General features: G+C 37.8%; 1 protein-coding gene across 1 annotated transcript in view; it reads left to right on the forward strand.

The window, feature by feature from the left end:
• Positions 1 to 23,451, forward strand: part of Ush2a (usherin) — a 748,724-nt gene that overhangs the window by 648,394 nt on the left and 76,879 nt on the right. Inside the window, exon 60 of the mRNA XM_026388000.2 lies at positions 5,501 to 5,855. Within this exon, the coding sequence (XP_026243785.2) occupies positions 5,501 to 5,855 (355 nt within the window). The remainder of the gene's footprint in view (positions 1 to 5,500; positions 5,856 to 23,451) is intronic.

The raw sequence follows: 23,451 nt of genomic DNA on the forward strand, positions 1-23,451 counted from the left end.
CCCGCTCTGGCACCTTGCCGCTCCCCAGCGCGCGCCACAGACTCCAGCCGCAGGGCGATTGCCTATCAGGCTATGCGACCCTCCCCTCCGTGCGGAGAAATGGAGCTCCCGCAGTTGAACTTCGCACGATGGAAATCTGTCCACTAGATTCTGGAGCACCTCAATTTCACTGGAAATTCCCAACAAGATAGCCTTCAGGCGATTCACATCGTCTTTCTCCCGCTCAGTGATGCGGCGCACTGGGGTGATGCACTCCCTTCGCCGCCATCTTCCCTCCTCAGGACTTGACTTCTGCACCAGCCGCAGGGCCACCTGTGGAGCCGGGTAGCTGTGGCCGCGTGGTTAGGAATCGGGTGGGTGTGGCGCCTGCTCCCAGAGCGAGCGCTAGATAAAATATTTTTAAAAACATATTGCATAATAGCATGCTTAGTATGAGTCTGTTTTTCTTTAAGTATATAAGTTTCTTTACATTTATATGTTTGTGAAAAAATATCTAAATAGTTAAACACCAAAATAATGTTAATAGTGCTTATCTCCAAAGAACAGGTTAGGGAAGCTTCTTTCAAATACTTCTGTTGTTCGTCTTTATCTTCTAATTAACTTTTCTTCCATCATACTGGGGATAGAGATAGAACCCAGGGGTGCTCTATGATTAAGCTACATCCCTAGTCCTTTTTTGTTGTTTGTTTGTTTGTTTGTTTTAAATTTGAGACAGTGTCATCAATTTGCCCAGACTGGCCTCAAACTTGCAATCCTCCTGCCTCAGCTTCCCAAGATGCTGGGATTAGAGGCATGTGCCACCACACCTGGCTGTAATTAGTTTTTACAATAGATATAGTACATGGCATAGTGAAAGGCAACATAGTAACTTATAGTGAATCCAGATACAAATCTATCATCACCCTCCTTATAATTTTTCCATTTCTTTCTTTCTATGAACATCATCATCATTTTCTGTAAGAATTGAGGTATGATCAGGAAAGAAAAGCCACACAAGTTTCATTATCAGAAAGAATTTAATGTAAGTAATTACTAGCAACTGGTTACATATCTATTAACTAGGTAACAAAGAATTAAAAGAAAAACTGTGGTATCATTACAGAGGCAGCTGCAAGAAACAGCTGACAACTTTAGGACTAAAGGAACAAAGGCAAGTAGTTAGTATCATTAAAACTTAGGAATTTAGGAGAGGGAGCCTGGGACCCAGACGTCTGAGGAGGAGGGGAAGGCCTTACTGTTGGTGCAGATATCTGGGGGAGAAAGCATGAAACAGAGTTGGCTTCCCAAGCATAGGAAAAAAAAAATGCATACTGGGAACATCTGCTCCTAGTGGGGGGGAAGGAACGACTTCTTGCAAGGTGAAGAGTCCTTGATGGGGAGATGTTCACAGTAACAGTTACCAAACAAAGCAAATAGGAAGGAGCCAGTTTCTTTTCCTTGTCAGCTTCCTGATCACTCTCTGATGCTAGCCTATTGACAGAGCCCAACATACAGGCAGCTGGCAAAGTCAAAATGAAGATCTCAAGGTTTCAGCTTCAAAATCATAAAAACCAAATATGGAAGGATAGGTTTAAGTGTAAGGAATAAGCCAATGAAAAACATTTTTGGAGAAAGTAGTGTTGGCCATAAAGCTTTAAAAAGTGAGTTGAGTCAACCTACAGAAAGGAGAATTGGAAAGAGCATGAAAAGAAGCATCGCAAAAAGAATGATCAGCCGCCAAAGCCCTGGAAGTATGAAATATCATGGAATACAAGGGAACCATAAGCAGCAATTGATTATGACCAGAATATTAAATGGGAATAGAAATTTCAGGAGGTAATCCTGAATGATAAGCATAGGCCAATTACATGGAAAGTCTCTAAAAAGTTTCAAAAAAGGTAGTCTTTAAGTTTTGGGAATTTGATGTCTCTTCCCCCTGATGCCAGAACATCCACTCACACCACAAAGCTTGGAGATTCTACCTTCACAAAGCATTTTGTAAACCATGGATGATTCCATTTCTTCTACTCGTATTCTAGTTCAGGATCTGCATGTATTCTCATGTGGATTGTTGGAATGATCACCCTGTTCAGTGTCACTTTTCCTTAACTGCCAGAAGTCTCCCTGAGCACAACTTTGAACATCCTCACTATAACTTCATTTGTGTCATGCACTACATTTTGCCCAATGATTTGGGCTAGCATGAGTATGAGTATGAGAAACTTATATGCTTAAAGAAAAACAGACTCATACTAGCATTACTGCACCTGATTTAATTTTTACAAGAATTCTGGGAGGTTGGCTTTGTACTATGAGGTGATTAACTCCTGTTTACAAAATGAAATGGAAACTAGAGAACAAGGCTAGTTTATTCAAGATCGTCAAACTAAGTGGCAGAGCCAAGACCTATTCCCTGTCTCCTCTTTCTACAGGTATTTCTGCCTTTTTATTTAAATTCATCCTATTTTTAATATTCTTCATGGGGTGAGGGTAGCAGTTTCACAATCTTAAAATTGTTATAGGAAATGAATTGGGTTCTAGGATTTTGTTTAAATTGCTCTTAAAGATAAGCAGTGATGTTGCTGAGGGAATAGAGGGTATACAGAACTCATACACTTAAATGACATAAGTATGAATGCCTTCTAAAACATATAGTTCCCAGTTTTCATGCTTTTTAAAATTTCCCTTAGTGTTAGGCAATATTAAATTAACTCCAGTTGGAATAATACATTACTGAAGCATCTCCCAAATCAGCATAACCAAAAAAGAACCATTTGACTTTTCAGAGAGCTCTGAAATGTGATTCATCTAAACACAGGAATATTTAGAAGGAAACATTTCCAGTTAAATAACTAGTTGAATCCTAAATCTTAGGTGGGTTAGGAATAATTGTGGTCTACTCAACCACTTCTGTTCAAGGTTCATTCAGACATAAGGAGAGTGTGTTTCCTAGCCCACAGATGGAACATTTCCCCTCCATGATGTTAATTTATTAAGCATTCAGTACTGACAAATACTTGAGAAGGCTGCATACTTTAATTGTTTTGATGGATAAACTTGAGGCTAACTTTACACTTAACCTCTTAAGTACTAGAGATTTTAAAAATTCATACTTTCAGGCAAAATTTTTAAGAATACCAGCTGTATGAAAACCACGGTTACATCTCAACCTGGAAATTCAGGAGAATTTAATAAAAATTAATTGAATTGTCATAGTAAGGCTAAAGTAAGACAAAATAGAAAATGCTATATCCCCATTGATCTTTATAGGTTTGTTTGCGATCTTATATTCCTGGCAAATACATTTTTTTTTAAATCACAGAGAGAAGTCCTTGGCTATGAGCCCTGGGGTTCTCATTAGAATGAATCCCTCCCAATGACACACCTGGTACCTGAGATCTGCAGCAAGTACAAAGGCCAAACTCTGCAAAACTACATGGAGTGCAGAATCTGGTCTGCACGTGGTAGCTGGTAATAATGAGGTGGTTTGCCGAACTGTAATTGCAGGTCACTGAGTGGGATCCATGAAGCCTCTGTGGCTTCCAGCAGGAGGCTTGTCATTGCTCATACTTAGGTCATAGTGATTTATCAACTTGAGAAACATCAAATTCCCAATGCCAAACATTGTACATATCCTTCCTTTTTTGTGAAAGGTACTGTGTTGTACTTCATCTTAATCACCCTTTAGGTTTTGATGGAACTAGTTAATCTGATATGGCAGCATGTGCATTTTCCAGCATCTGAAGAGCATGTTAATTAAATACTCGTAACAGCCTGGAAAATAAACTCAATTAAAAGTGAGCTGAAATAAAAGGATCCGTCTCAACAATAAATATTTCTAACAATAAATATAACATCCTTCCTCGACCTAGATTTCTACCCTAACAGGACATAAGAGTTGATAAAGATGAGGCAGAGGTACAGTAAATTCATGAAGTTATATGCCTTTTAGCCAATCATTTGGAAAAAAATATATATTGAACACTTACTGGGCTCCGATGATGAGATTATAGACGAAAGATGATTCTGCAGGAACTTCTCTGTCAGATCTGCATCATGATTTTATATCCCGATGAGCAAAGAAGTGTTTTCAAGGAAATACCAGATATTTGGGGCCATCATAAAAGATGGACATTTCTATTACTTTGATGTTTAATACTTTGTATATTCAGTACCTAAAAAATAGGCACAGACTAGTTTGGATATTCGGTTTAGTTTGGATGTTTAGTTCCAAAGATGAAACTAAACAATCTCATTCTCAGGCAGTTGAAAGAATATTTTTAGCATACTCTGAATTTTAATAGGTTTTCAAGGAGACATCAAAAAGTTGCCTTTTTCCCTTTAAATTTCTCTAACATGAATTTCTGTTATTTTACTTATCATGGTATTTTCATTAATTTGCATGCAGCTTATCTCCTTCACTTAGCTACGAGCTCCTTCAGGTACAGGATGCTCATCTAAGTATCCCTGAGACAAGGTATTGTATTTAAGTGCTTAATAAGGGTTATTGATATATAATAACAATAAATATAACAAGAAACAACAAGAAATAGTGGCCTTTCTTGGAAAGGTCAGTAAGTATGGTTTAATTAAAGAACAGAAGATTCAAAGGGAGAGAAAATAAATGACATGTGGGATATGAGTTCAAAACGCTTTTTCAACCACCCTAGAAACAAATGCAAAATCGCATGTGCTTGGTAAAAAAGTAAGAGCTATAGATTTCCCTTGGTGATTCCTCATCTTCTGGCAGGCTAGCCGGGGCTTTTTCACATAGCCAACAGCAGCAAGAGGGTCAGCCTCAATGTGCAAATACCTTTCCAGTCTCTGTAGTCAACACATTTGTTGCTATCCTATTAGCCAAAGTCATATGGCCAAACTCAAAGTGCAAAAGGCATGAATACAGAAAAACTTAAACAAATTGGAGCCCTTATTGCAGACCACCTACTACAAAAATGTGAAGATTCCAAATAATATTTACCTCTAATGATTATATATCATATGGTTCCAGTTGTACAAAAACTAAAACCCCAACATAACTGCATAACTGCATACACACATGCACACATACACAAACATACAAAATACATAGAAATTGGTTAATAATACTTAACCTATATTTCTGTATTTTTAAAATTTTTAAATACTATGTGTATTTCCTGGTGTGTGATTTTTTTAAAGAAAGAAGTCTAAAAGATAATAGAACAAAATATGATTATGGATGATGTTTTACTTTTTTGTATTTTCCACATGCTCCATTAAATATATGTACTTTTGTAAGGAATCACATATGTATATAAAGATATGCACACACACACATATATACACCACTTATTATGTCAACTATATTAAGAAAATGATATTGAGTCAGGTCTCTGATGTACTCTTCTACTTGCTCCATCACGAAGAAGCAGTTGAAAAGTTAAGGTGATAAATTCTTCCAAAAGGTAATTTCTTACTTGCTCTACAAACCTTGTTTTGAAGTATGCATCTGTCACTGGTTGCTTGCTTGCTTTCTTTTTAGACGTCCTGCTGGCATGGAAGAGGAGTCTCTTTTGTTTGTCTGGTCAGCAGGAGCCCTTGAATTTACTGATGATGCTGAGACTCTGAGGCCTTTCACACTCTATGAATACCGGGTCAGAGCCCATAACTCCAGGGGCTCAGTGGACAGTCCATGGGCATCTGCACAGACTCTGGAAGCCCCACCACAATCTTTGCCAGCTCCTTGGGTTCAAGCCACAAGTGCTCATTCCGTTCTGCTGAATTGGACAGAGCCAGAATCTCCCAATGGCATTATCTCCCTGTACCGTGTGGTCTACCAGGAGAGACCAGATGATCCGACATTTAGCAGCTCTTCTATGCATGCTTTCACAGTGCCGGTAAGAACTTGGAAAAAATGGCCAGTACTCAGATTATACAGTTAACATGTTGAAATTCACTTTCTTATCCTGCCTGTCATTTTTTTCTTTGCTTAGCGTTTAAATATATTTTTAAAAATTTACATATGAAAAGAAGCAATGTGGTCACAAGGATAAGATACCGAATTGAGTTTGAGAAACACTGGAGCCTCGTGTGTAGATCACAACTAATTTGTATTACTTTTTTTTTTATTGTTCGTCTTTCAAAACATTACATAGTTCTTAATATATCATATTTCACAGTTTGATTCAAGTGGGTTATGAACTCCCATTTTTACCCCATATACAGATTGCTGTATCACATCAGTTACACTTCCATTGATTTACATATTGCCATACTAGTGTCTGATGTATTCTGCTGTCTATCCTATTCTCTACTATCCCCCCTCCCCTCTTCTCTCTCTACCCCCTCTACTGTAAATCATTTCTTCCAACCAGCAAATAAATGAAGCTCTCTTTGCCTGATTACCATTTGCACATTGATTAAATGGGATAATTCAGTGTGTCCTTCTATATCTCACAGGAATAAGGTTAAGATAAAATTAGCCAAAATGTTTAATTTTCCACTTCCTCCAAGAGCTACTTACATACAGGTGTGTATATGTATACATATATATCATTTTATACATATATACACACATATATATATCATGAAGTTCACATACAGTATAAAAGTCACATGTACTATACGTTTGTATGATTTTATTTGTGGGCAGACCTCCTCTGATGCATAAAACAATTTACTTCAGTTTATTTGTTATCTCCTTAGAGCTTTTTTTATGCTGGGTGTACCCAGATAGTCTACAAGAGACACAGAAACACTATAATCCTTGTCTCAGCATTATATTTTACAATAGTACAAAGATGAGAATTCCATATGAGAAAAAAAATTAAAATTATGAATTATATGTAATGTCTTAGATCCCAAACTCTACCACCTGATATGACTTAAAAATAATAGTCATAAGCCACAATACAAGAGAAAATAATATCAAATACCAAAAGAGTTAGCCAATAAATGCTCCAGGAAGTCTACAGGAAGCCCTTGTTATACTGAAAAGGCTTCATGGAGAAGATTAAATGTTATGATCTCAAGACTTGAACATAGTTTTCAAAATGCACCAAGACACTATTAAATATGAAAACCTCTTATAAATAAGAACAGAATGAACAGACAGCATAAAGCATTATTTTAAAAAAACAAACTATGTTTACATCCTTCAAGTCTGGAAAGCCCAATTTACATGATATTTATACAGCATAATCTTTATCAAAATACTTAAATAATACTCAGCAAATATACTTTAATGAAATTCAAGAATACTCTTTTAAAATTACTAGTTTGAAGATAATACTTTCTCACCATCCTTATGTTTAATTTTCTCATATGATTATAAAAATAAACAACATGTGAGTAAAGTAACAATATTAGAAAAATCTTTATTTGTATATCAGAATTGGCACTTTCCCTATTTCATACTAAATTATCTTTATATACCAGGATCTTTCAAATCACATCTTGTAGGTGCTTCATGATAAGCATTAGATTCAGTGTTATTTTCTTTTCTTTTCTTTTTTTTTTTTTTTTGCACAAATGGAGCACGACTTTTCATTTCTCTGATTATACATGATGCAGAGTCATACCATTCTTACAGTCATGCCCATACATAGGGTAATAATGTCCATCTCATTCCACCATCTTTCCCACCCCCACTGTCTTTCCCTCTCCTCCCTCCCCTCTCCCCAATACAAAGGTCCTCCATTCTTCCCTTGCCCTCCCCACCACCCCCATTATGAATCAGCATTCACTTACCAGAGAAAACATTTGGCCTTTGCGTTTGGGGGCTTAGCTTACTTCGCTTAGCATGATATTCTCCAACTCCATCCATTTACCTACAAGTGCCATAATTTCATTTATAGCAGTGTTTTTAATGTAAAGATTTTGTTCAGCTGATGTCATCCATGGGGAAATTTGTCATTTTTCACTATGTCCATAGAACTTATATTCTAAACTTTCAACTTCTAGTAAAACTTTTCATGAGCATGCTAAAACACTCTTGATAATAGCTTTCTGAATGAGGTTATCTTATTTTAAATAGGCTTTTATTGAAAGAACCAGTATTGACATAATTTTAAATCTCTGATCTTTCAAAATATGACTTTTAGGAGTATAAGCCTAATCTTTTAATTCCCCAAACAGTTCTACAGAAATATCCTTTTGGAATACTCTTCTTCAGAGCTAGTTTTGTATTAAAACACATTATTTAAACTATCTGATGAATCTATGAACTCCATTCTTTACTTACTTTTCTAAGCTCTAATTTTACAATGCCAAAAATTTCCTGGAAAAGAGGCAAGCCTGTGACCCTGAGCCATAGGATGTATGTGGTACTTTGCGCATGGACTTCTCCTGACATATTGTCCATTTTTTCCCTAAAGATTACTCCTTGTAATGCCACAAATAACCAGAATAATAAAAAAGTCATGACATTCCTATGTGTTATTTTGAATTTTTATGTATGTTCCAAGTGATCCCCCCAAATCCGGCCTTGTTCTGAGAACCCCCAGAAAAGTTCTCATTAGATTCAGCAGGGAGGTCCCATCTGAGCTTCTGGAACAACCAAGGACATCTTCTACAAAGCAATCTGGCCAAGTGTTCAGACATTTTGATCACCAGGCCAAGTACTCAGGGCATCAAGCTACTTTGACTTTTTATAGACTGATATCTTTGAAAGACGTCATCAGGAAAGTAGATCACTATCTCTGAGTTTCATGTATTCCTACATTTCCTGCATAGAAATGGTGTTCAACCCTTTAAGAAAGACAAAGAAGAAGGATCTCCCTTTTATCCACCATCCTCCACTCTTCACCAGTAGAGAATGTTCCTTTGATTCTAACCAAATCCCTCTCCTGTAATTTAAGTCCATCTCTTTCTGTTCAGAATAGCATAAGTTCTCTACACTAGTGCAATGGACCTTTAGGGTCAAGAAAAAATTATTGATGATTCAATCAAATTTGGCAAATTGTCATTAAGAGCTATATTCGATATGTCAATACTCAGTACTATGCTCAATTGTATTGTCAAGGCCTACTATAAGACTGGGATCTTGGGTGAACAGCAGCTGTGGGGAAAGACGGGTAATTGAGTCTGAGTCACAGGTTAATACTGTTGGGCATTTGGGGTTTCTAAGCTTCTTGTTTCTTTCTGCTGCTTGTGTTTAGATAACTTCATTTTAAATCTCTCTCCAAGAACCTTCCGGGATCTACTTACAACATCTCCAATTGCTACCCCAGTTAAACATCACCATCTTCTTCCCTTTCTGTGCCTACCTGAGGAAACTTCTCACATTTTTGTCTGTTGTCCACTCTGTCTGAAATTCTCCAGAGCAAAGGAAAACCACATTTGCTATTACTGAGGCACAGAGTCCTTCCCCCCCACACACACACACCAGTTGTAGGATTGCAGTCAATCCACAGACTTGCAACAGATGATGCTAATGCTGCTCATTTACACCTTTGTTTATTGGGATCCCATCTCTTCACAAGGGCCCACCAATAAATTGCCCATGGTGTGGAGCCATCACTAGCTTGTCCCAAGGTCCCCCCAGAGTTGTTTATAGACAGGTGGATGTTGCTGGGAGAGCCACATAAAACAGGTGCAATGCAGGCGTGAATCCTGCTAGTGGTGGCAGTGGATGGAGAACTGGCAGTGGGGGCCCTCCATGGGGGTGAGGAGCGTATGTGTTGGCAGGAGCAGTGGCAGCAGCAGCAGAGGCAGCAGGAGAGGAGAAATGGAAAGAGTGTGGGTTTTAATGCATCACTAGCTTCTCTCCCAATCTCATGAAAAGCCATCTCGCTTTGGGTCTAAGTAGGTTCTCCTAAAGGGAAGACACAGATATCAAGATTCCTAGGGGCTCTTCAGACTAATACCCTTCAGTACTAAAAACAAGCTTTAGTTAGAAGTCCTTAAACTCCTTTCCCAATTAGCTCTGTGATGAATTGTGCAGTGTCAAGAGAGAAACTGCATTTAGCCTTGCTTGGCATGCAAGAGTTCCATGGTGGTGTTTACAGGGAACACTCCTGGCGAGGTTGGCGATACTGCTACCACCATTCGGGTTTGTTTGCTTTTTCTCACTGGCACCTGCCATCATGCTGGCAGAAAGAACTTGGTATTTAAAGGCAAAGGGTGGTTTACCTGTTAGTCTGCGCTCTGAGTATATCCCTGCTTGCCCCACAGGTTTAAAAAACATCAATCTCAGTGCATACATTTGCCCAGTACCTTGAAAGATAGATGGTACTTCACTCTGTGTGTAGAATCAAGCATAAGGAGCTGAGGGGTAAGCAAATTATATGGGTCACTAAAAGTTGGCTTCTATTCTGGGAATAAAATCCAGAAATACAAACTCTAGTTTCTAGATCCTAGTTGCCAAACTCCCTTCTACAATGTCAAGGAGGAGGTATTAAAATTTTCCTCATGTAGTTGTTTTAAATCGCTTTACCATTGACTATATGTATGGCAAAAAAAAATTGAGATACATTATAATTGACATATGATGAGAGTTTGGGAATAAGTTGATGAATTCATTTTAGTCCTCTTTTTATTTTGGCTTTTATAACATAAAACATTATTCTTCTTTACATGTAATCTTAAATTGATTGCAGCTCTTAAAATTTCCTGGTTCTTAACCCTCCCTATTTATTAAACAACTAGAGGTGGTGAAGACCTATGAAAGGATTCCTTTGGTGACTACCTTTTCTTATGTGAAGAAAACTTTGATAATGAAAACGATTTTACCATATTTTTGTGTCTGCTTTATATACAGAGATTTTTCATATTTTGTGAGATAATTGCATTGTTTTTATATAAGAGATACAATATATGGGTGGGTAAATGTCACATAAAATAATGAATACATGCCACAACTTTTTCTTTTTATGGTAAAGATGTATGTGGTTTGACATTGGCTTTTCATTTATTATCCTTACATGATCTTTATCCCTTTTTCATAATAATATCCTAACAGTCATAAACACTCTTGGGGAATCTACTTTTTGCTCAATATTATTGGAAATGAAAACCATATGTCTTCTTGAACTCCATACAACTACTTCTTTGAAAGAGTTTTGTTTCTCCCCATCACTTTTTCGCAACAAGCTCCTTCAGAACTCCCTTGATTATGGTTGATCATGTCTAAGGCAGGTCCCAGTCATTTTCAAATCACAAGGACCCATCCAATTTTGGAAATCAAGACTTTTTTCAATCCTGTCTAAATATAAGGCTGACTTGTAGAATCTGTAGTGAAAGAAGAGAGGAGAAGATCTTTTTCTTCCTTTTCCTTTGGTTCTTTTTTCTCTTATGGATTTCCCCCAAGATCATGGCAAAAAGAGAATTTGACAAAAATGAGCAGAGCCTTGCTCAATCATGATGTTCTCATCCATTCACCACTGTCTTTTGTGGTGCAGGTGCCTCATGGGGTTTTCCTTGTGAGTTATGTAGAGGTCTCTGTAGAAAATTCCATGCCTCACAGTTCCCTGATATAGGCAATATATTCCAGCTAATTGCATGCATTCCTTTCTGTTATTGCCCTAATGGTCCCCTACACAACCTCTCTTATTTTTCAAGAATCCAATATCAGGTCCTGACACATTAAGAAAACCTGTTCCTTTCTTGGCATTCATTAAACCTACAGAAAACTTGTTATAATGAAGATATAACTTGCCCAGCACAATCTTCTCTACTGGACCAGTCATCCTGGGTGAGATCCAGCTAGATTCCCAACTTCAGAACTCATTGAATTAAAAAAGCATATATCAGTTTCTAGGTTTGGCCGTGATACTCAAATGCTGGCATCACTTAAGGAATCAGAGGATCCTTCTCCACCCTAGGAGCTGCTCAACAGTTGCCCCAGGAGTCTTGTCAGCTTAATAGGAAATCTCCTGCCAAGAGGAAACTGTCCATCTCACTTTTCTGTGACACTTCCAATTTCTTCAAGTGGTTCTCTTGGATAACCTCGTAGGCTTTGATATGGGCATGTGGAGAATCCCTTTTCCCTCCCCCATAAAGAAAGGGGAAAGCCAAGGATCTCACTCCTCCACTGAATTATCCTCTTTGATTTGCTTTTCATCAGCTTCTTTTATATAGGTTGTTTTATACAGATCTTCAGATGAAAATGAGGCTTGAACATATAAAGTTGATTCTTTCTAAGAATCCTACAGGAATTTGTCTTACACTTCTATTAGAGTTACTTAAAGTCTAGCCTATTCTTACTATTCCTTCATACAGTCCCATTTCACATTCTACTAAATATCAAAATAGCCCCCATCATCTCTCTAGTTGCTCAAGCCCGATCATCTTTGAGTCCTCTCTCTTCCCTCCTTCCAGATCCAGTCCTTCACAAGTCCTACCAATTCTACTTCTAAACTCTATCTTGAGTCCTTCATTTTGAAGACCAGTTAGGATCTTCACAAATATAATTTCCTCCTCCTAGAATTATCATGTCCCTACATTTCATCTGTCTTCCTTTTGACTCTCCAAGTCTGAACTAAAACCTCATGTATCTCATAGGGCGATTGCAATAAAGCAGATTGTAAAACTTGAAAAAATGGAGACTTGAATGAATAAATGAGGAAATACCGATAAATTTCTGGTTTGTAGAAAGTAACCATATCAACTTGGTCATGGGTGAAAAACCCTCTTTTATATATTTCAAGGGTTCTTTACCTTGCAACAAAATTCAGACCTTACAAATCGGAATGTTTCCTAATACCACACTAGCAATTTCCAGGTAATTTCCCAAGTACTAGATTGAGTTCTAATTTTAGTTCTGTTTCCTTTCTGAGTTTCCTGGAGTAAGAACATGCTTTTTGGTCTCCTGAGGTTTAGTACTGTCCCATCTTCCCAGCCACCACAGTAACTTATGCCTTCAATTCTGAGAGGTCTCCTCAGGATATTTCCACCCTACATACAGCTCTGATCACCTGTCATAAAATCATAGGACCCTGCCCCTTCCCTTAGATCTGGGATCATATCAGCAGTAAGGTGAGGTCTTTTGGTCTCTCACGCACACACAAATACACACTTTCCAAATCACAGAAGCAGATGCTGCCGAATTGGTGTCTGCCAACTTCAACAATGCCAAATTGCAAGCTTTCAGTACATGAGTTGGTTGGGGGACTCTTTGACCTTTGGGCCAAGTATGTTGCTGGGGTTTTTTTTGTTGTTGTTGTTGTTGTTACAAGAAAACCCGATTTAGACACTCAGGAATCCCAAGGATCTTTGTCAAAAATGTATATAAAAGTAAAATGAAGTAGTCCACATACGAACAGGCCCAGTCCATAAATTCAGAATATATGCCATTTAGCAAAGATGGCAAGCTGTAAATGGCAGTGAAGGGCAGAAGTTAATTGGGCTACTCGGCTCTTGTCACAAGTGGAGAGTAGCCACTACCTGAGACAAGATGGCTTCCCCCAAAGTACCCTATTACAGCCAAGAGATCACATCCTTCGCTCTGCAAGGGCTTATGGGTGAGGGGGAATCATACACAGATGACCAATTTTTTTATGGTTCACAGACGATCAAAGTGAAATTCAGCAGCTGTTCAGGACAAGTGACCACTGTAACGGCTGTAATATAACCTACTAAATAGAGAGGGAATTGCATTAGAGCAAGAGGTTAGCTGTGATTATCGGCAGGTGAGTGCTTTATTGAAGTTGAAAGACCATTAACATTGATAGAGTAATTATTTCAACTTGAAAGTAATTACCTTGATGGGTGATAACTTCTCTAGTGTTCCCAGATTTGATTGGGCCAAACAATTGTGAGCTCCTGAAGCCTAGAAAAATATTACAACAATACTGTGATTTTTAAATTACTGAAACCACTGTTGGAATATTCTAATTATGCCGAACAGTGAAAAGATTTTGCCTTACACAAGCTAGTGACCTCTCATGTAGAGAGAGACATTTGCTTTTTAATCCAAATGCAATGACCCACACCCACCACCTGTGAACACATATGTGATAGGCTTGCAAATGAATCCTTTTATCTCGATACAATTTTTAAGGTGAAACATCATGTTAGTGCTTTTCCTGGATATTACTAAGCTGAAACTGCTAACATCATTGATCATATCTATGAACTGGGAAAACCCAGAATAGGGGCTATTTTCTGTGTTTGTCACAGAAGGTCTTAATTATTTTGATGTAACACTGCACCAGTGAAAACATTAGATTGCATGTATTGGGAATTCCAAATTTTAGATATTATATGGTTATATAATTCAGTTGTTTAAGTAGCTTTCTTGCCTAATGTCATTCAACTCTGCTACAAACCACTCCATGTCTGGGCATTTTGTTTATCTACACTGGACATCAACAGACTAAAAGAGCTATTGCTTCTTTGAAATATCAAGAAAATGTGAACATTGCATTATTTGCAACTGAGGACTAAGACATATCTGATCTAATTTCATGATCAAGATCAAGAAACATCATAGGGTTTGTCCCATGATCAGCTTCTCACTATAGTTCTTTTAAGAATCTATTGTGCCCAGAAACTACATAGATACAAAGAAAAAATAATCTCTTCTCTTCTCTGAGACTCCTGGTATGGTTGTAAAAATTAGACTAATTACCATATACCAAGGAATTATTTGGTCATGCATAAACATTTGTTGTGTTCATACATACATAAAAGAACCAAAGAGAACCTCATCTCATAACCCCAATTCCAAACCTGTACTCGTCCTACAGGACCACAGACCATTGACAGGACAAACACAGGCATCATGATTCTTAGTCATGCTGTCAGAGAAGATGAATGTGACATCACCTTCAAGTTCCTGGATGATTCCTTAGGCTTTTCTATCATCTTGGCAGGGTATGACCAGATGATCAGCCAATGAATGACTATCTTTTTGGCAGTAGTTTCCAGTTTTTTTTCTAATCAAAACCACAAGCTCTCCTAGGGACAAAACAGGTTTCCACCTGTTGTCTAAGAGCCAATAAGGTAATGGGTTTTCCCAAACAGGTAATGGGTTTCCTCCATCTCCCCATTTTGGCTCAGAGTTCTCCATCAACAAAGTCATTGCATCTCTCGTTTGGGATAAATCAAAGAGCCAAAGTCCCTGCCAAGCCAAAAGAGATGTGCTTAACTAAAAACTAAAATAACTGGCTTGAATTTGGTAAGAGAGTAGAGATTTGAAATGAAAGCATGCCACTTGGGAAAGTGATATGAATTTATGAAGTAAATTTTAAATCTTGCCATCAAGCCAACCAAAGAGAAAAGAAACCTGACTAATCTGACATCACATTGAACCTCTTTGCATAGCAGGTTCACCTGTGCCATGCCCAGCCAGGATGATGATCCTACTAAGGAGCCCCTTAGGTACTCTGAATTTAAAATAAGTGTAATAACTCATTTTTAAACATCTTATATGCTACGTGGATTATTAAATATTCACATTACAAAATCAGAGAGTTTTAATCCATTCAAAAAGGTGGATTGTCTAAATCTGAAAGATAATGGTCACGTCTAGATAGTAAAATTACAGTATATTTTTAACGGATGTAAATGTTACTTTTTGACAAGACACAAGTAATGAATTTTATCGTATAAGTTCCTATTGGGTGATTATGATACAGAGTTTTATTTTTGCTAAAGCAATTACTAATGTCATGGCTGGATACCTGTGCCCATTAGTGGCTGGTTCTGTGTTTTTTTAGGATGGTTATTGATCTCTTGCTGAGCTGAGATTCAGGTTTTATGCCAGATAGCTTGATTAATGGGTTGGTTTCTATAAGTGGACTGAATGGGGATAGAAAGCAGGGGCAGTCTGCTCTGCCAACCCCAAATCCGTCAAGACGCATAGCTCATTATGAAACAGTTATCAAGGATACATGAAAAATTAATTGGGCTCAGTTTGATTCTGAAAAGAATCGGCTTTCTACTTGGCGGGCCCCCCCACTCTTTCCAGATGTTGTGCACCAGCCCCTGGAGAAACAGCAAAGGGAGATGTATTAATACATTGTATTGATTAGATCAAGACCCCTGACAGTTATTTGTAGAGATACCATCTGGCTGCTGTTCGAATTCCTTCACCAAAAACAGGACGTGACATGTTATTAATCTCAACTCTCTAAGTATAGACAGTTGCCTTTTCTGCTAAAGCGCATTTTACCATTCCGTGGGAGATGGAGGCAGACCTGAAGGGTGCAGAAATTAAGGTTATTACACAAATTGAGCCATATGGTCCAAATATTTCAGCAAGAAAATTGCCAGGCAATAAAAATTGCTCCTGCCTTCCTAATGGTGTAAATTACAGTTTAACCATGGCTCTAATGATGTCCTTCTGCCGCGCTTAACTACTGTTACATGAAGGACATTGTTTTAAAAATATAAAAAACAAGTAAATGCCAGCAGCGTGTTTTACAATCTGTTAGTGTGTCATTAAGAACACTGTCAGAATTACATAAACATAATGGCAGGCAACCCAGCATACAAAAGAACTCGTGTGGAAATAGAAAGTGTCTTGAAAACTCTCTTCTTTATCTCTGTAATGTCAACAGCACGGTCCTCTCTGAAAGTTTGTCAGGGAGAAGAGCCCTGGCCAGTCCTTTATCCTAACTCTCTGATGTGGCCTGACTGCAGTGTTCCATAAAGCAAGCATCACAAGCCATTGTATCCTAGTGTCCACGTTCTCCAACCATTGCCTTCCTGTGGATGCACAGAGGTGAAACGGGCCAGGTGGGGGACGATCTGACCTATTCTGAACTAAAAGACACAAGATAACCATTTTAAGCACTGAAAAAAAAAAAAAACATTCTGCATAGATTATAAGAATCCCAATGTTTTATTCCCTAAAATTGTACCATCGCTCCAACATGTTGACTTTCGAAGATGTTGGAAACTCTTAAGTTAAAAGTCAGGAGAGGCCTGGCCCAGTGGCACTCACCTGTAATCCCAGTGACTCAGGAGGCTGAGACAGGAGGATCACAAGTTCAAGACCAGCCTCACTATTTTTTTAACTGTAAAAATTAAAAAGGGCTGGGAATACACCTCAGTGGTAAAGAACCCCAGTACCCACCCACCCCAAAAAAGTCAGGACACAAATGTAGCATATGAACTATTTTTAATTCCTAATAGAGATTTGTCTCTTCTTTAAGATCTCTTTTCTTCTCCAGTTTTCCAAAGAAAAAAAAAAGCCTGAAGTATAGTTTGCCCTTTCACTAAAAAAGAAATAAAGAAACGAATTAGGGTCAGGAAACCCATAAAGTATTTTTTCTGCATGAAATGCAGAGGACTAGGTAAGTTACAATTTTCTTGTGGCACAGAGGGCTGGGGGAGCCATCTCTTGATAGGCATGCTCTTCCCCCAGATGTCCCTATGTGTGACTCCTACACTTAACTTTGTTAACATGACAACCTTAGTTAGCCCTTTCCTGGCCAACCTAGCTGGTGTCCCTGCCTCTCACCCACACACCTTTGTATCCCTCTTCTCTGCTCTATGCTTCTCCTTCATACAGACTTTTATCTATCAGCATATATATTGCTTTTGTCTCTCTTTTTTTAACTGTCTCCCACCAGAGTGGAGGCCCCCATGAGCAGGGAGTTCCAGTCCCTTATTTCCAGCACCTAGAACAATGTCACTTATAGACAGTGTTTTGGGTAAGGAGTAAATGAAGTAATGAATTGACGAAGTCTCTAATAAGCAAGATCTAATGAGCAAGAAGTGACTTGCATTTTATTATGGTTTGTACCTAAACTATTATTATAGAATTTTTGTAATTGTTCAATTATATTTTATTTTTAGCACAAAAGGAGACCTGCATGTTCACAGCTAAATCAGCCTGAGGAAGAATCACTTATAAGTTTCAATTTCAATATGTAAAGAACTTTCTACATAAAACATTTTGTGGGGACTTTACACTTATGATTTTATTTTATCTTAATAACTCTTCTATGAAATGTTATTACCCCACAGTTTAGTAATGAGGGGACAGAAATTCAGAGATGTCAAGTAACATGTCCAGATTCACACAGCTAGCTTCAGAGTCATGATTCAAAGCAGGTCTCTTTACTGCTTTTTTTTTTTTTTTTTTTTTTTTTTTTTGTACTGAGGATTGAACTCTGAGGTAATTTGCCACTTTACCAGTGAATTACATCCATCCCCAGTTTTTTGGTTTTTATTGGTTTTGGTTTTGGTTTGTTTATTTGTTTTGAAACAGGGTCTTGCTAAGTTGCTTAGGGCCTGGTAAGTTGCTGAGTCTGGCCTCAAACTTGCAATCCTCCAGCTTCAGCCACCCAAGTTGCTGGGATTACAGGCATGTGCCAACTGTGCAGCTAGGGCTCTCTGTTTCTAAAACCTTTTCCTTTCTGCTATTCAGAGCTATTCTCTTAAGTGATTGCCTAAAGGGATAAGATATTATTTATAAAAAGCTAAATATCAATGAAAGTCACAAATTATAGTTCAGTGGGACAGAGAGAAACCACAAAGCTTGATATGACTCATTGCCTAGTACCCATATAGTAAACAATTTATAAAAAGACACGAGAGCCAAAGGATCATGTGGACTAGAAAAGTCCAGAGAAGTCTTTTGGGAGAGGCCTGTGCTTTGAACAACGAGTAGGATTCAAATAAAATACAGAAGTGGAGCAGACATGAGTTTGCTCAGGTGAAGAGGGGGATGTCTGAGTTTAAACCAACTAAGGGCAAGTCTTGGCTTCAGAAAGCAGAGACGGGGATGGATTTCCTATCTGCCCCTATTCATAGGGCTGATATTAAAACAACTGATATTTCTTTTTTAAATATCCAGATATTCTCATCAGATGTTTAACAAGACTGTCAGGTGAGTGGGTCAGCAGCCTGACTCTAGGGTCAGTAACAATGGATCCCAGCCAGGATTTGGCTCTTTCCCTGAGACTTTCTTTGGGGATGCCTCCTTCAGAGAGTCGCTCCTGATAGATGTACTATTTAGTGAAATATTTCAGTTATGAGCAGCATGGTATTATGGCAGCTGACCCAAGAGTCCAGATGTGCAGTAGAGAAAATATAGGCAGTCCAAGGGTCACAGTCATGGTTGAGGAATTAGAGGCAGCTCCTCAGAAGCTCAACTTGAGAAGCTCAACTCATTTAGAATAGTCCCCAAAGTCCACAGAGTCCCTGCAGTGCCTCACTAAGTTCCAGGAAGAGCTGGATCAGAGCCCAAACCTCACTGAGAACTCTGTGGTGTCATCTCGGGTTTGCAACACTGCCTGGAGCCAACCGAGCACAGAACACTGATCCCATTCAAAGTGCATGAGGACACACGTCCTGTACCCACCCTCAAGATGCTAGATGAGCCACTGAAAATACTCAAGGAAAAAGGAAATTGTCCCTCTGGTATTGTCCTATAGACCTAGCTTATACCAGGACCTGCCTGGGCTTTTGTAGTTTTAATCTAATCTTGTGTAATATTGGATTTACAAGAAACAAAATGTGCACCTAAAAGCAGCTTTCTAAATATCACTGAGTACTAATTTTTTTTTCCTTTATGGCCTACCATGCTTTAGAAATACCATAATTAGCACATTTGGGCCCAACATAGTGAGGGTCTCGGGAGAGTCGATTGCCTTGTCCTTTCTGCTTCTATTACCTGGTCATCATACCACAAGCCTTGGCATTTTTTCCTTAACAGAGCGATAATTATTTATTAGTGGAATATATGCTTATTATATTCAGAAATTAAAGTTGTTAGGGGACATTGTGCATCCAGGTCCCTGTGGCTGGAAGACCACATCTGTTAGGAATAAATCACTTTTAAAAAATTATATTAGTCTCACAGACGGTCAAGAATGGAGCTAGGGGAGGGAGGTGCGAATGGGGTGAGGAAACTGGATTTTAAATCTTGTGAAATAGAGTGTGGTCAATATGTTGTCAGCACATTAGAGTGTTCAAACATCAACTCTATATTTCCCTTATTTGAACCCCAGATGGCCAATTAACAGTATGTGCTATTTATTCATTACAAAATAGGCAAGGTAAATTGAATGGCTAGATTGGCTAATAAGAATTCTTAGCAAGGAGTAAAATTTTAAAATGATGCATGAGAAGAGCCCCCAAACAAACAAACCAACAAACAAAAATCTTTGGGGAATTCCAGAAAAAGATCTGGAAGAATTTTCCTCTTAAATGTATCTGGAATTTCAACAGAAGCGGGAAAATTTAAATGGAAAGATTCCCTTTGCATAAATTATCTTCATAAAACACGTTCTCTTCAATTCCCTCATTCCTATTTGCTTAGAGTCCCCTATTTCTTCCTAAGGCAAAAAGACAGTCTTAAATTACTTCCAGCAATTATTAGTATCATTAGAGTGTTTGGATGCCTCATTTTACAGCAAGCCATGCTTTTCCCTTTTTATTTGCTATTTAGTAGCTTCTCTATTCATCTCTGAGCTGCAACCAGCAAATGAGAACTGGTGAATTTCCTTGATCTTGTGAATATGCACTTTTGCAAATATGAAAGAAGTTGGTAAGGGATTATAAATGCTCTATTTATATAATTAAAATCCCACTGAAAAATGTGAAGTAAAAACATAGTAATTCATGAATTTTTTCATTGTGGCCCATTCAAAGATTATATGTTACTATCTGTCACTGATTCCTATAAATAACTCTCAATATTATATCTCTCTCTCCCTCCCTTAGATATATATATATATATATATATATATATATATATATATATATTTGCAAAATGTACATTAGAACAAAAAGCTAGAGAAAAGTGAGGTCTTGGGGTTTTTCAACTGCTGTGCATGCCTTACCAGGCAGTGATAATAGATTGCATGACTTGAGGATCTAGAAGCTAAGCTGAGAGAGGTTTCCAGAAATAAGAAGTTCTGAATTTTCACCTTCAAAGTTAGATCCAAAAAGATAGTGTTAAGATTCTTTCTTTTCTTTCTTTTGAGTCACTTAGTCATTCTTATCCCGAAAATGGAAGGTCTACATTAGATAGCAACTAAAAAATGTTACTTGGTTGAGTACTCCATTGAATGTCAAATATATAATTTAAAAGTATTTCAAAGGTGAATTTTTAAAATAAAATGGTTAACTTTAGTGTTTGTACTCTAAGGAGAATATTCACTTTTGAGCCCTCCAGCTCAGCACTCCACCCAACATGGTTAGACCCCTTTCTTTCCACCTAGAAGAGCGCCCCCTACTGGGTGTGTCCCCGTACCGTGTAACACTGCTAAGACTGGAATCCTGAGGCAAACATGTGAGTAGTTGCCATGCACCACCGCGTAGGTTTTTGGAAAATCCTTGCCCCCTCTTGTACTAGAATGACTGCAAGTGTGGAAAAAGACATAGTTGGCTGTAGTTTTCTTTTTACTGCTGTATTATTGCACCCTGTTGGGGGATACATCTGAGCATTTCATGTGTCCTACTTTTAAAACGCCCAGATGGTGGCTACGTGCTTTGGTTTGAATTGGGCAGCCCTCATCTTTCATGCTCTGTAGTCTGCCTAGTTATCAAAGAGACAAGAGACAAGGAAAATCCTTCCATTTTTCAGCTCCTCTTCATCTGTTTCTAGTCACCCACAGTGAATGATGCACTCGCGCGATTGTTAAGATGACAGTCACCATGATAACTGAACATCGCTTCCCTGGGATGGGTAGTTCCCTGTGTACCAGTGGCCTCCCTGTTTCCCTCCCAGTACAGAACCTTTGGCGGTGTAACTGATTACTTGCAGTCTTGTAAGTAACACAGGAATGAGAGGCAGTGTAAATATTTTATACCTTGCCCAAACCACTTATATTTGCATTGGTCTTCTTCACTCTGGTCTTTAAGATTAACAGAAAGTTTAAATCAAATCATTCAACCTGAGAAATAGCCAAAAGAACTAATAAAATAAATGTAACAGTGTAACTGGTTAAAATAGCCCAAGTGCATAATAGAGGTTGAGTATGATTTTGTGACATGCACATTTTATAGGGCCTTTGTCTCCAACTAGATTCTTCAAAGTGCCATCTGGGCAGTGACCATTGGTATCATTTTTACCAATAATAGTCAGCACTTCCCACTGGGAAATTAGTCAAGGGAATGAGATTTTTTTTTTAACAAATTATCTTCAAGCATTTATCTCTCAAAAAGTGTTACCAGACTGTCCATTTCAAGGAAACAACCTAAGTTATTTACTTGTTCTTCCTTTAGAATTTTATTCATCATAAAATAGCAATCAAATTTTATCTTATTTTCAAAGAGGAAAAGATTTTGCTTTGTTTTATTAACAATCACTTTGCTGAAGAAAAAAATGTTAATGTAGGCCAATGGTCTCTAAACATTTTGGAATGTGCATTCCCATAATAATTTTTAGCACATATGTCCAGAATGTGTATTTGCTTATTTATAAATTATAAAATATGTATTAATTAACTAACATACCATAAATAGTCATTTGTCATTTTAAGGGAGTAGATGTAGGTAAAACATCCTAAAATATTTAATCATGAGCTAATGTTATCAATAGTATCTCAAAGCATGTACACACTCACTAAAAGACTCATTACTAATAATTATAGATGTCGATCTATTTTCTAAGTGGTCCCTTGATAATTTCAAAAGCTAGTGTCCACTTTAGTCCAATGCAGTTGAAACATCTGTTTGGCTAATAGAGTGCTTGAAGTAAGAAGTATCTAATTGGCCATTTATTTATTCTTTATTTATGTTAGTAATATATTCAAACCATGTCTTTTCATTCTTTCAGGAATTCTGGAAGTTCAATCATAATACACTTAGAACCAGATAATATAATCCACAATCCCACTTTGCATAGAACCATAAATTCTAATATATCACTATACACTAAAAGTAAACAAATAAATAGGATGAATATCACCAGCTCTTTAACATTGTAAAACTCCCATTCTTCTCTTTTCAGGGACTGATCTAGAACTTAATTTATTCACTCATTCATTCACTCCTCCTCTAACATTTAACCACTGGGGAAAAGGGTGATGAATAACCAGCCAAAATCTCTTCCTTCATGGAGCTTTTGTGATAATGAGGAAATATAGAAGATAAGTCCAATGGAGAAAACAAAAGCATAAATGAGCAATAAGAACTGTGTCGTCTAGTTAGGGGACTGTTGTGTTGTCTAGTCCTGGGGGTGAGGGAGGAATGGTGCTCTGTTGGTAGAGTGAAAGTCTATTTACCACTGCAGGGCCAGGGAAGACCATTTCCCAAGAATATAACTTTGCAGTAGAGATTTAAAGGTGGAAAATAAACCATGAAGTTAATTAGAAGAAGCTTAGCTCAGATATGAAAATGTATAACCTAATTCTAGGCTTCAGGAGTCTGGGTTTGGTCCCTGGGTGGTCCAATTAATCTGCAAGAACCATCAGCATGTGTACTGACCTTCAGCCCAGGACTCTGAAAGGTCATTTTCCACTCTGACATCCTTTTGACACCTAGGCAAGGAAAAGATAAACACTTCATTGCTAAGCAATGTATGACAGCCATCAGATAAATTGTGTAATATAGGCATTTTCCTGGTGTTGAAATCTGTACCTTGAGTTCATA

The sequence above is a fragment of the Urocitellus parryii genome, chromosome 9, assembly GCF_045843805.1.
Source record: "Urocitellus parryii isolate mUroPar1 chromosome 9, mUroPar1.hap1, whole genome shotgun sequence".
NCBI classification, from domain to species: Eukaryota; Metazoa; Chordata; class Mammalia; order Rodentia; family Sciuridae; genus Urocitellus; species Urocitellus parryii.